Source organism: Alligator mississippiensis, chromosome 2, assembly GCF_030867095.1.
Source record: "Alligator mississippiensis isolate rAllMis1 chromosome 2, rAllMis1, whole genome shotgun sequence".
NCBI lineage: Eukaryota > Metazoa > Chordata > Crocodylia > Alligatoridae > Alligator > Alligator mississippiensis.
The window spans coordinates 182,350,453-182,365,175 of NC_081825.1; the positions used below are offsets into that span (position 1 = coordinate 182,350,453).

General features: G+C 49.1%; 1 protein-coding gene across 2 annotated transcripts in view; it reads right to left on the reverse strand.

Moving 5' to 3' along the window:
- RNH1 (ribonuclease/angiogenin inhibitor 1) overlaps positions 1-7,162 on the reverse strand; it is a 35,456-nt gene extending 28,294 nt beyond the window's left edge. Inside the window, exon 1 of one of the 2 annotated variants that reach the window (XM_006263413.4) lies at positions 7,064-7,162. Coding sequence is in view for 1 of the 2 variants with exons in the window: in XM_019485194.1 (XP_019340739.1) it covers positions 7,064-7,130 (67 nt within the window). In the remaining variant the exon portion in view is untranslated. The remainder of the gene's footprint in view (positions 1-7,063) is intronic. The other variant, XM_019485194.1, reaches the window with a different exon arrangement.
- Positions 7,163-14,723: the final 7,561 nt, after the last annotated feature.

Consider the following 14,723-nt stretch of genomic DNA (forward strand, 5'->3'; position numbering starts at 1 on the left):
AGGAGCATGGGATAGTGGTCTGTGGGTTGGAGGAGCTTTGGGATCCTCTCCGCAATGTCCCGGATGCGGGCCCCCGGGAAGCAGCAGACTTCCCGGGCTAAGGGGTCGGGGCAGCAGATTGCCCCCTCAGTCCCCCTCAGGAGGGAGTCTCCCACAACAAACACCTTACGTTTTGTCTTGGGGAGAGCAGGGGCGGGAGCTGCAGTTGGGCCCATGTTGCCTGTGGGAGCTGGCAACTCAGCAGACTCTGCTGGGGCGGCAAGAGGTGTGTACCTGTTGCTCAGCTCTGGCAGGGCTGGGGCCTTGGTGCGGCGGGCCTTAGGGCCCTTGACCACCTTGGTCCATGCCCCTGGCTGGACAGAGCGGGAGGTCCCCGAGTCCTCCTTTGGCCTGGAGGGAAACTGTGATCTACCCTCCGCCTCCCGGGGGAGAAGGGCCTGGCAGTAGGAGTCTATCTCCTGCTCGCAGTCCCTGATGGCACGCAGTCTCTGGACTGTGGCCTGGAGCTCCTCCAGCTGGCGCGCCAGAGACCCCAAAAGGGAGCAGACCCCACAAGGGGAGGTAACTATGCTCCCAGGCCCCAGAGCCTGAAAAAGGGACAGGCAGCCCCTGCAGCTGAGAGCCAGGTGCTCCGTCTGCGTGGAGCCCGGAACCAGGGGCTCCGTCTGGGTGGCCGTCTCTGAGGTGCCGGGGGGGGGGGCCGCAGAGCCCTCGGGGACCCTCGGGGTGCGGCGCGTGCCCATCTGTGTCATGCCTCTGGTAGGCTGGCTATGGCTGGGACTGTCTACCCTGGGGGGTGCGCAGGCAGGGTCTTGGGCCCTCCCGTGTGCCCTCCTGTGCGAACTCCGCGCTAACTCATGCGCCGGCAGAGAAGCGTGCCTGAGTTTTGTGAACTAAAAAAAAAGCTGAAAAATATCAAATGTTTTGGGCGATATTCACCTGGATTTAGAAGCACTGTGGAGAGCCTTTTTTTAAACTGACTAATTATTAGGAGCCAATTCTGTTGTGATTTAGTACACATGCATATTTGGAAGTGTCTAAGGATGCTTTGGGAGGTGACAAATTAGCCAGAATGTTATGAGTACAAATCAATAGGACTCTTAGAGGGATCCTGATGAGTTGTCCCAGTGATTAACTAACCAGATTTCACTGTATGGGAATTTGTATAATCATTTAACTTTCTTTTTTAAAGTTTACAGCTATGATTACAACCATCTGTCTACTGTGAAATCCTCCATTCGGATGCCCCTGGACTTCCTTATCCATAGGCCCACATCAGACATGGCCACCTCTGTTCCTCAGTTTCAACCCCTCCTATCCCAGAACCCTACATGTTCCCCAGCCTCTCCCACCCCGGCTGGTCCTCCTTGACTGAAGTTTTAGCAGCTCACATCTACCAAGATGGAATTGCCTTTTACCCCATTTCTGCTGTCAAGACGTTTTCTTCCTCCTTTCAGTGCAGCTGCAAAAAGGCAACTCAATCCCTCTTTGTTTTCTTAATAAAATGTTGTTTCCATGGCCAAATTAATTCCAAATTAAATTCCAAATTTCAACTGAGCAGAGCAGCGAGATACCATCTTCTTGGCCTTGAATGGACAAGTGTAGTTAGAGGGTGAAGGCCTGGCCTTTGCACTGTGGGCAGGCTGACCCCTGCTTTGAGTGTCAGAAAAATACCTCAGCAGACAAGGTTCCTTGGGTGAATTTGATATCTTTTATTAGACCAACCCAAATGGTTGGAGAATAGTTATTAAGCAAGCTTTTGGGTTCAAAAACCCTTTGTCAGAAAAATACCTCCAAATGCAAGGATTTCAACTACACAATTTATGCAAACGAGGGATTCCTTTGGGGGCTTTCCTCCTACATACTCCTTTGGCCTTTTGGCTAGGAGGAAGCAAGACTAGGGGGCATCTCCAAAATCTCCAGGATTGGGGCTTGCACATAGGATGCCTGCTATGGATTTGGGAGTATCTGAAGCCCCAGACTGGTGAGTCCAGGTGACAGGATCCTAGCCGGTGGTAGCCCCGTACAGAAGGCAACTCAATCCCTCTTGAAGCTGTTTGTGAGATAAAATGAAGGTGTATGCAAAAACCCACCCTTCTGTGCTGCTCTTTATTAACCTAGTGAAGGGGAGGCAAGCTGGGAACTGAGTGCTTGGCAGTGCTGGGAAGACAGATCACAGCTGCTGGAACAGGCTGTTTGTTTCCCATCTGCACCTCAGAGCCTTGCTTCCCATCTGTTTGCCCCTCTGGGGTAGGATCCAGCCACTTCTTAGTGTAACAAGCTAGTGGCTGTTCTCTGTTAGATAAACAGTATTGTATCTACATCCTGTTCGAAGTCCTCTGCTGCCCACCCTCAAGGTAATTTCCCGCAACAGCAGATTATCATCTGGAAACGTGGACATGTTGCCTGTCTGCCTTTGAAAAGCTGCTTACATCTGCCTGCTCTCTGCCTGGGAGCCCTGCCACCAAGGCGAATTCATGCTATACACTGTGTGCACACAGTGATGATGCCATCTCTTCCACAGTAATGATTGCCATCTCGTCCACTCTACCTCCCTCCTAAGAGGGTGAAAGTCACCAGAAGATAGCTTACAGAAAACCCTGCATCACAATTATCTGATAAATATAGGCCCCGTGGGCAGTTCAGACATCAAACCTTTAGTCACAGTCACCAGAATGCAGCTGAGGACAGATGCTGCCTTCATTCAAGGGGTGTGTGAATGCTACTTTTAGGTCTCCATGGATTGAAGAGAAGCTGAAGCCTCAGCAGGGAGTATTGCTTACTATGTCACGTTACCCAAGCAGAACAAGTCATGTTCAGGAGATGTTTGCCAGAGGATGCTCTTGTGCCAGAACTCTCACCTTAATTTAATTCTCAGATGGTGCAACCACAGTAGAAAACATCCTTGAAGCCTTCAACATCCAGCTGAGCCCCTTTGCTGGGGAGTTCATGATAGCTTAAAGATGCCATTGCTGGCTTCATACCACTTACTTCTGCTTCATCTGCTGTAGTAAGTGTTCCCTGGTGAGGAAGGGAGCAGTATGGCTAAAATATGCTGCTATTGTGGCAATTCCTGGCTAACCTAAAGGCCTGTGGGGGAGAGTTGTAGTCACTACAAGCACCCAGCAGGGAGACTACATAAAGGCTACAGAAAGCTTCCTAAGTCTTTCCCCAGACCGTGTATGGTAGGCTGAATACAGCTCTGGTGCACAAAGCATCTGGCCCTTAGACTGCAATCAGCCGGGCTGCTAATTCCCCATGTGACATTTAGATGCGATAGGACAGACTCTATAGACCACCATACAAGAGATGGATGACAAATTGAAAATGTATCCCTTGACAGCTGGCTTAAAGGAACAATGGACCTTATCCTGCTTACCCATATCATTTGAAGTTTTTCAATTAGATGTGTCTTATTAAACAGTAACACCATTCATAATTTGCACTAACGGCTATTTTGACTAGTAGGCTTGTCTCTAACAACTACTGCAAGTTATACACATCCAAACTGCAGGACTGCTTACATGCAAGTGAGAGAGAGGAGAGAGAATGAGGAGTTACTCATCCTCACACTCGTGTGAACACCAAACCCTGAAACATAATTGAATTTCTGTACCAAAAGAAAGGCGTGGTGATAGATTAAAGCAGAGTATCCAAATGGTGGCCTGCATGTGGTCCACAACAGGTTAAGTTGTGGCCCCTGGGCTCCTGCTCCCTCCTCTGGATTTGCTACTTACCCCCATGCCAAGGGGCAAGACAGTGCAGTCCAGAGTGACCAGGAGAGCTGAGGGCGGGCCTGGAATGAGGCAGCCATGTGGTGCAGTGGATTGAGAGGGTGGGGAGGAGAGCACTAGTGTGGCACACAGGCATCCTCCTCTCCAGCTTGTTCCTGCAGGCATACAGTTGAGGGCAAGTGAAACTTGGGGGCATCTGAACCCCCATGTGAATGCAGGATGCCTGCCAAAGGGTTTGCAAGTATCTGAAGCCCCAGGCTGGGGTAGAGGACGCTTGCTGGTAGCAGAGCCACATATAGTTTTTGAATGATTCAAATAGATTTGGATGTGATCTGACCAATTTGACCTGGGACATAAAAAAATTCCTTTAAAAAGCAAACAAACAAACAAAACCAATGTAGCCTAGGAGTCTGTGGCTCACCCTGGAGCAGTCTGCTGGACATTTGGCCCCCAGTTGCTTAGAAACTTGGGATTTCTGGATCAGAGAAAAGGCAGTAAACCTACCACATCAAGCTATGTTCAAACTTTTTTACCTGTTGTTTGGATAAGAAAGCCACCCCAGGCTACCATATCAAACAACAGGAAGGCAGCCGTGCTGTGTTACTATAATAAACTGCATCAGAACACATATTCACGTTAGGTTTGCAAAGTCAAAAACACTCAATAGCTAGGCTTTTCCTAAATTGAGTTTGCCTGTGCATTCTTAAGCCCCCCCACCCCGTGAGTTTGCATTTTGATATCATCTGTAAGTATATGACTACTGTATTTTACACAGATCAACTGCCTCATTCAGTACAATATGTTTTGTTATTCCATGCACTGCCCAAGGCCTAACTTACCATAGATTCAAACCATGCACTGAATGCAGAACAATTCATTTAATCAGGGACATTATTGTAGTTCTCTTACCAGAGTATCAAAGGCACTCAAGTTGACTATTGAATTGATGTGAACAGGGCTCCTGTGCCATTATATAGTATAATTTTTCCCATCTGTAAAATGGAAATCTTTGATACAGGAGGAGAAGAGTCAGAACTGTCAGCGCATCCACTAATTTTGGGTGTCAGGTTTGAAACTACAAGGGCCTGACTTTGAAGAGTATGCAATATTTTGCATCATTTTCAAAGCACTGCTGCAATTATCCAACTGAACACTTTAGAGGATTCAGTCCTAGAAATCCAGCCCCATGTCTCTCAAACTGGGCCTCTGGAAGATGAAATATACAAAAATCAGCAATCAAATGATAAAGTATTAGTGACTTGCCCAACATGGTCTATTGTGGCAGGTGGAGGGATAGAATTAACTTCCTTAATCAGGAGTTCATTTTACTTCCTGAAATCCCCTTCCTCACTCGCAACACATTTTCCAAATGAGGCAGGGGCCCCTGCAAACAGGCTCATTCACTGACTCATTTCCAGATTACTGTCTAGCCTATGCACTGAATGAGAGAGAGGCCCTGAGGAATTAAAAAAAAATCCCATGATCGACGGACTTGAAGGCTCCATCATAATGCATACTCCGTAAGGCTGAAGGAAGGATGCAAAGGCAACCTGAATTCTGGCCTTTCCTAACTTTACAGTGTAGTAGGAGTTCATGTCTCTTTTCCAAAGAATGGAAGTGCAAGAGTTTCTCATAGCAAAATGCTATAAGAATTGTTTTACTATTGGAAAAGCAACTTATTTTTCTTCTTAGGAATAGCTGAACCTTGAAAGAAAAATTAATCAGAAACCTGGCAAAGAAGATTTCAGGTCAAAAACATCTGGTTGAGCAATAAGCAATCAAAGGCAGTTTTATAATGGAAAATGGTGGGCATCCTTAAGTAGAGGCCGCTGTGCTGCTTTTAACTATGCTTAATTACAAGGTCACAATCAAAGTGTAAGTAATGTCTCAGTGCTCATACTTAAAATACAGCCAATTAACCAATATAGGTTAATAGCACAGGCAAACAGCACAGCATCAAAGGATCCCTTGATGCCCTCTCCTCTGCAGCCCTAAATCCATGATCTCCTAAGGTACTCATTGCTATTTCATATTAAAAACGTTTATTAATGTAGGGGACACAATCAGATATGGTGCTCTGGCAGAGATTGAGTACAAGGTCTTCTGAAGAGGAATTGCTGTCCTCTGGCAGTGCACTATAAAAATAAATTGCCTTCAGGAAATTTCAAGTTGAATCCCTGTCATCAACCCTCACGCACAACATAGCAAGGGCTGATGACAAATGATAACTATAGAGCAAAATGGAATGGTTATCACACAGGCTCTGCTGGACATAGTGTGATGAATCAAATGGTAAATGGGAATTAATCAAATGGCAAATCCAGCTCAATGTTATGAAAGAATCCCATGGCCTAAAACACCCTCCTCCCCCTACCCATCTGACCACTTCCTCCCCCTACCCATCTGACCACTTCCCCCCCACTGACCTCTGCCCTCAGATCCCTCAAACTTCCCTTCCCTCAGTTTTTCCAGTCAGTCCCTTGCCACCTTCTGCCTCACCACCCTCACAGCCATATCATTTCCAGTACCTTCCAGTCACCCAAATCTGCTCCCCCCCCACCAAAATATAGTGTCCCCACCTCAGGCTTCTTTCTGCCAGCATAGCAAGACCACCTCCACGAACAAGCTAGACCAGTGGTTCTCAACCTTGTTAGACTCAAGGCATCCCTCAAAAAATGCCAGCTCCTGCCTTTCACTGTTTCTTGACTATGGAAAAATAATAGCACTGCTTCTGTTGCAAAGATCTTAGGAAGACCATAAGAGGTCAGAAATGTGTTTGACACTATGGCTTCCTGTTTGAAATAGGTGGGTGTATCTGGTGAACAATGTGTAGCTGTTTGCACACCAGCAGTGCTGATATTGTGTGGCACCCCACAACAGCCTTAAAAGGATCTTGTAAAAACCCTGGCTGAGAATCACTGAGCTAGGCAGAAAAATGTACTTTCCTGTCTGTAACAGCTGTAGCCACCTCAAGGGTTTTACCAACCTAGCTACAATGCCTGTAGGGTGTGATCAAGACCACACAGCTCCCTTAGCAACACACATAAATTCAAAGCAGAGAGCGCAATAGCAAACTAGCATTTCCACCAAGCCAACTCCTAATTTTTTTAAACTCTTCTTCTTGCCCATCTTTGCCTCTCTCCTCTTCATTGTGCTTGCTATTTCTCTGCAATAAAACTGCAAACTCTCCAGGGCAAGGGCCATGCCTTTTCTTTATTTGCCTTGGGGGTGCCTGGCACATTTTCTGGTACTTAAGAAATAACCAAACTTAACACTACCAGAAGCTTTGTGTTCTACTCAATTTTTGTGCAGTTAAGGCCCTGTTTTACCTCTTTTTCTGATCCAGAAACACAGTGAACTCCGCACTCTGAAGGCAAGTATAAGCCTGGCTCCCATACAGTGCTTACAGCTGTCTGTCTGAGTGATGTCGGCAGTCAAACACGTAATCACTTCCTCATGTATTTGCATTAGCCTGCACCTGCTCTCTGAACCTATTTGCTGCCGGAGACATGTGACTCTCAGAATGGAGCTCCTGGGTGGGGAAAACCCAGAGCTTCTGTATCACTCCCTAGTTAACAGATGGGGGGAAAAGTACCCCCCAAAGGGCATTTGGGCCAGTCCTAGCTTTGAAGGATTCAAGAAGGGTTGCACTGTAAAGGAGGAAGGCACTGAATTAGCAAGAAGGAAGGCAGCAAACATGCCTTGCTATAACGCCTCAGAATAGAAAGTTACTAAACTGCACCCTACCAGTACATCCACCCATGCAGCATTTCCCACTTCTGCCTCTCATGATGCCACAAACTAGATCCTCTACCAACTCCAGTCAGAAAACTTGTTAACCCCAAGGTACAAATAATGACTCTCACTTGTATTCAAGTATGACTACTACTGATACTGGAAATCAGTTTCCATATGCAGGGCTCAGGAAACGTGCCAGGGCAAGTTGGTGTGTACGATCCCTTCTTATGTCAGCCAAAGTGGCGTGATGATGTTCTGCTGCTCGTTCTGCTTCCTTCATAGAGTGCCAAGCTCGCCTATCATGAGCCATATCCTCCCAGGACATTAAGTCCAGCCTGGCAAACTGTATGTGCCATTTAATGCAGTCCTTGTAGCAGAGTTTGGGATGGCCAACCTTCCTACTTCCTTTTTCAAATTCACTGTATAGAACTCTCTTAGGCAGTCAATTGTTGTCCATTCATATGACCTGGCTGATCCAAGTCATTTGCCTCTGTGCTAGCATGGTTGCCACTCATAGTACTTCCTTGTTGATGATTTTGTTAGACCATTTAATTCCCATTATGCTGCATAGGTGGCATTGTTGCAGGCAGGTAAGTTTTTTGATATGGCGATGATAAAGGGGGCAGGTCTCTAATGAGCAGGGATAGCCATTTTCTCTGTTTAAAAATGCTCTGATTTAACACCCCCCACGCCCCCATAAATTCTCTGATTAAAAAAACCCAAATCCACGTTTTTCTGCGATTAAAATGAAACACCACTAATAGGTATTGGTTGAACACAAATGTTTTATTGATATATTTACAATTTTAAAGCAATTTGGAAGTCTACCAGTGCATTGATCATTATAATAAAATACATTCTAAATGCCTATAAATTTTGGTGTTTGATTTGGGGTTTTTTATCATGGAAAATTAAAGCTCCTCCTGCCCCCTTCGTTCAACAGGATGCGGGTCTAGCTGTGGCTGTCCCCCCCTGCTGCTTTGTGGCGTTGAGCAGCCCTTATATGCTGGTGCCGTGCCTATGCTATTGCCCCTCACTCACACTCACAGCCCCATAGTGAGGGAAGAAGGAATTTGGGCAGGGTTGGGGCTGCTGCCCAGCCAAGGCAGTGTGTAGGGCTTGGGGCCCGGGGCTGGAAAGCACAGCTGCAGGCCTCAGGTGGGGAGTGGGACAGAGCCATGGGTGGCTTGTTCAGGTGGTGGCAGGGGGGCTGTCTCCTCACCACTGCGCGCACTCCTGCGTGGGGTATGGGGAGCATGTACCCTCCAGATTTGTGCTTGGGGCAGGTGCAGGCTGCCTGCTGCAGGCTCAAACCCCACCCACAGCTCCCCACCCTCCTGGTCCTGCTGGAGGGGGTCCCCAGCTGCCAGGGCTATGGGGCCAGGGATCCGGATTTGCAACCCTTTGCCCCTCACAGCAGTGCCCGAACCCCAGCTGTCACCCATGGAAGGTGGCAGCTGCTATGGCTGAGCTGAATGCAGAGCCCAACTCCCCAACCCCACCGAGTAGCACGGCCAGAGTGGAATCGGGTGAGGGAGCCGGATTCAGGCTGCCCCCTGCAGGCTTGGGCCCCAGCCCTGTTGTCCTCCCCCCTGGGGCCTCTGCAGCCCAGCAGATCGGACCTGGTACGGCTGGGCAAAGTGGGGAGGGGGAGGCTTGGTGCCGATGTCATGAGCCCCGAGCTGTCATACTGAGGTACCCCCTGTGTACCAAGCAGCAGCAGGGGTAGAGGCATGGATTTGTGCCCCCTGCTGCTGCTGGGTAGGCAGGAGGCACCTCACCATGGCAGCTCCCGGAGATGGCAGAGGAGGTGCAGTGTAAGGTGATAATTAAACCCGTGTGCAAGAGGCCAGGCTGGGCATTGTCTCTGTGTGCCCACACACACAGTGGCTGGGCCCCATGAGAAAGGCCAAGGCTCTGCTCAGCTGCATCAGACAAGGTGTTACCTGCAGACATGAGGCATCCTCCTCTGTGAGGTGGAGCAGCACCATCCTACCCTACATTCACAGGCTGGGCCCCATAGATCAGCTTCCCTGACAGCCTGTGTTGCACCAGGTCAGAGCAAAACAGCCAGGCTGCTAGTGCTCCTCTGGAGGTAAGCTAGCCCAGCTTCCCACCTATAGCAGCACCAGCCCAGCCCAGTGCACTTAGATGGAGATGGAGACTCTCCGTGCAGCCATTCCCATGCTGAGCCCCCTTGAATGAGAAAGTCCTTCTTAAATACCTGAAGGGCTGCCAGAAAGAAAGGGAGACACCTTTTATCTCACTGCAAAGAGCACGACGCAGACCCATGGCTTGAAGCTGCAGCCAAGTAGGTTTAGATTGGATCTAAGGAAACATTTCTTCACTGTCAGAGCAGGGAGACTGTGGGACAGATGCCAGGAAAGTCATCAATGGAGGTGTACAAGGAGGAGTTGGACAGTCACTGGTGGGAGATGATCTGGGCATAGCAATGTCTGTGCCCTGTAGGGATTTCCCCAGCTTTTGGGCTTTGCTAGTTGTCCCCTCTCCACCTCCATTTCAGCTACATGCGTCAGGGTGTTTTAAAGCTTCTCTCAGAGGCACTGGGTGTTGTTGGCTCCAGCTCAGGCTGGGGATGGTGACTGGGCTGTGTCAGTGCTCCTGCTGGGACTCAACCCTGGAGGGTCCTGGCTACATGGTCTTTCCTCTCTGCCCAGGGTCAGACTGACGCTGCGCTGGGGTCAGGAAGTAATTTTCCCCTCTGGTCAGATTGGTATGGACTGTGGGGAGTTTGCCTTCCTTTGTAGCAGGGGCAGAGCCTCTGCCTGGGATCTCTGGAACATATATTAACAGCCTTTGCAGCAGCAGGACATTGGCTGCCGCGGTTTCTCTGCTTTACTTGTGCTCAATTCAGTTAATCACGTGTGATGTCTGGTGTTGTGTCAGGGCTGACAGTTCAACAAAGCATTTAGATTCTAGATTAGACATAGATTTATATAGGGTGGCTCCATGTTCACAGCAGCTGGAGCCACCGGGGGCCCTGCAGGGTCCCTGGGAAGCTCTTGCTGCATGGGGTTGTCAGGACACAGATGCACTTTGTGGCACAACGGCCTGGTTGTCTCTGCCTCAGGTCTGACCCATTTGCCTTCCTTCCAGCTCCCTCGGCAGGAGAAGGGGACCTGGGAGTCGGTGTTCAGGGAGAGCAGAGGCAGTACAGCTCTGTGCTCGTGCCTCACTGACAGCCCCACAAAGGATAGCAGGGTAGCGGGGAGAGCTATCCCCACCCCAACACCACAGAGACTGCCCAGGCCACCAGCCAGCACAGGGGAACAGTTCACCCCCTTCCCACGCACCCCTGCCCCACACCTCTTCTGCACACTGGGCAGCATCACATCAGCATCGGCAAGCCTCTGCTCATCTATTCCCCTGGGCACCTGCCCCAATGGTGCAGAGAACCTGCAGGCTTTTTGCAAGGAGGGGATGGACAAGCCTCAGGAGGGGGCTATGTCCTCCTGGGGTTCTTGCTGGGTCCTACACACAGAGCCCTTCCAGAGGGGCCTGCCTGGGTGGGGGATGCAGTTCCTTGGATTCCCAGGCTGAGCAGGCTCCAAGGAGGCCGCACCACAGCCCATGCCTCTGGCCCAGGCAAGAAGCTTCTTTTCCATGCCAGCCCCTTGCAGCCAGGCTCTGGATGGGCTGCCCCAGTCCCCCATTCCCAGGCTGGGTGCTCTCTGACAGGGCAGCAGCCCTGAGGGAGGCTGTGGATATGGACCCCTCCTTTGCTTTCCAGCCACGGCCAGGCCGGTGGCAGAGAGGAGCACAGCTCTGCACCACACATATGCACATACACACAGCAGCCCCCAGCAGAGCATCAGTGCAGTCCTCTGTGCACAACACACACACACACACACACACACCCCTCAGTTTCCAGTGGGGCAGCAGCCCCCTAGGCACTGCTTCCAGAGGGCCACCACCATAATCTCCTATGCACCACACACACACACACACACACACACACACACACTCATCGTGGTGACCTGGAAGAAGTTGCTGTCGCAGCTGCCCTGCTGGGTGAGGTTGGTTAAGCGAGACACCCAGCCGAACTGGTGGTTGAGCTGATCTAGCAGGCACGAGGTGTTGAGCATCTCCTTCTGGAAGGCCTCCAGCAGGTCATCATAGTGGAGGCTGAAGGGCTTGGTCAGGCACAGCGCATCCTTGTACTGCTCCTACAGCTGGCTCTGTGCTGGGTCCAAACAGTAAATATAAGTGAATTAGCTGGAGTGACTCTCTATGGGAAGGCAGGGAGAGCCACCTAATGCAAGGGTGAGCTGAGGAGAAGACAAGTCAGAGTAACAAGTCATCAGACCAGCTTTGCCTAGCAATAGTGGGGACCTGTCTCTCTCTCAGGGTATTTTTTCCTTGAAAGGTGTGGTGCATCCAGGTGGTGAATGACCGCCCTCTGTGAGGTACAGGCTGCTTTTGGGACCCCTATCAGATCTGTACCCTGATTATAGAATCTGAAAACTACTCCCAAATTGGGAGGTTCTGATGAAAATAATCCAGCTCTTTCTGCTCTTTCTGAAAGATATACTCTTGCCAGGAAGTCCTAGGTTGCAGGGCAGCAGTCTCTCCAAATGGTCCCTTTTAGCCCTGAATCTGTGAACCTGATATCCCCCTCTCCCCTTCAACTTGCCCTGGGTAGACATCTTTGGGTGACACTTCACTTGTCTACTCCTGGTCTAGAAGGTGCCATTGTTTTGACCAAGGGTGCTGCCACGAGTAGAACCACTTTTCTGGTATGTTGGAAAAGGGATTCCTAACAGCAAGGGCAAACTCTATGCAGAGTATTAGGAGTAATTCTCCATTTGTATTTAGAGACCCATGTCTGAATTTTCCCATGACACTGTTCCAAGTGGTGTAGTCACCTCCAATGCGTCATTGAAGTCACCCAGTAGTACGATTTTATCGTTGTTTCATATATTTTTTAGCATGGGTGACTTGTGTGTCCTGAGTCTGGACGGGGGACACCAGATCACTGACCAGGGGGGTGTCCCCCAGTGGCCGATCGCCGAGCCTGGAACCACCAGTGGCGAAACTGGAGGTGCACTTCCACTGACACTTCCGGTTTCGCGTCTGGTGCACCCCAATCTCAGGGTGCACCAGACGCACCCACGTGCACCCCCTATGCATCGCCAATGTTTTTTAGAGTGTCACTCAGCTGGCTGTAGAACTGAGTTGTCATTTCTTCGGTAGCAAGTAGTGTTGGGGCGTAGGCACTTATTATTGCCAGAAAATTGTGGTGGGACAATGGTATCTGCAATGTCATTAGGCGCTCAGATATTGACACAGGTTGTTGTGGTAGTTTAGTAGTGATGGAGTTTGCTATCATGAGTCCTACCCCATGTAGGCTGGCGTTTTGTGCTCTACCAGCCCTAGTCGGAAAACTTATTAACCCCAAGTTAAGGTTGCTCCTAACACTAACATAGGTATCCAACAAATAAATAAATAAATAAAGACAGAGCAAAACAGTTAAAAAATACCAGATTGGAATATGTATGGAAATGGTTGCAAGAGGATGTAGGGCTCACTGCCCCCTTCTTCCCCTTGTTCTGTGCTCATAGTATGGAGAAAGTAAAGTCTACTGGACTCACCCCAACTAATGAGTCCCCTGGTGGGGGGAAAGCCCCAGGAGATAACACAGTGAAGTGCTAGTCTATGACATTACCACAGTAACCATGGTGGAGAGGAAGGAGCCAGGCAGTGCAGATCAGAATAACCTTAGTTTATTCTCCAACTCAGAGGCACTCAACCTCTGGCCTAAAGGCCAAATCCATGATACCTGTCCCACAGAGCTCCCCATAGGTTGAGAAATTGGTGGCAGGCCAGAGGTTGAGCACCCCTGCTCCAGCTGACACTGTGCTAGCATAGAGATGGGTCATTACCAGGAATCATTACTGTTTCCGTCCTTTGGTGCTGCTGTAAGCTCATCTGAGCCACAGCAGAGAAGTCAGCTTAAAACTGTGAACACCCGAGTAATTAATTTATGTTCTATCGTAAAAATCCGTCCGAAAACCCCCAATATGAACTCCCTTTTCCTTCCTTAGGCAGCACAACTACTTAACAACAGGCCAGTTAACTATGTTATGGCACGGGAAATACATTAGAGAAAAATTACTAATGATTCAAGCATCCTGACATTATCCACAACACAAAATGTAGAAAGATGTTTCAGGGTTGTTGGTTGTAAATATTTCTTCCTTTTGTATGAGTTAGAAAACTGTCCTTTGTGTAATAATTTGCATAATGAAATACCTATCTCCTTGGAAAACAAGAATGTTAGCATTCTGGAGTTAGAGGCTATGTGCACAGTACCTAGGGAAGGGCATTATTAATGTGGTCACCCACTGCCAACATTTTAGTCAATAAGAACAGAGTAAGCTGCAATGGGACAACACAGAGCACGTAGCCTGATACTTGGAAGAAGATTTAGTGTGAGCAGGAGAACCACTTCCCGATGAAAGCTGTGGGATTGCTATTATTGGGGCTCTTTAAAGTTTTTTGGTTACTTTTTTCATCAGGGATGCTGCAGAAATAAAGAACCCAGTCTTGCTGCAGTTCTGTAGAAGGGATTAGAGAAGCCATGAGACAAGGCCTTTCTCTAACTCACTGATTCTCAGCTAGGGTGCTGGGGCACCCTGGGGTGCCACCAGGTCTTTTGAAGTGTACCCCCAGGTGTGAGGAGAGAAGCAGATAAGCTATGTAGATAAACACAGGTTCAGGCTTGTCCCTGCAGGAATGATCCCCCACTCCCACTGCCCGGCCCCTCTGCAAGGAGGTCAACACTGTGGTATATAAAGTAGTTTTGGGGTGCCACTCAGTGCACAAAAGTTATGGGTGGGTGCCTCAAGTTCAATGAGGGGTGCCTCGAGTCCAAAAATGGTTGAGAACCACTGCTCTAACTCATCTCTCAATGAGGTGTTTATGTTTTTTTCTACAGACTTGTTTAAACCTGATGTTTCAAATGGCCTGAAACTCTGTGCAAGCTAAAGAGAAAGTTTTGTGTCAGCCTGCAGAGGTCACTACGGACTCACTTTGGTTTTGTCTGGAGCTAAACTGGGCATCCAGCTTTTCCAGGACACATACATATTCCAGTGTCATTCAAGATTTTGCTGGGGGCTGACGTTTGACACATAAGGGGAGTCATTAAAAGCTGCCAGTAAGAAGGAAGAGAAGCTGAACCCTAAGAAGAGGCTCACTGTTTGAGAAAAGTCCTCCTGTGGGTTGCATAGC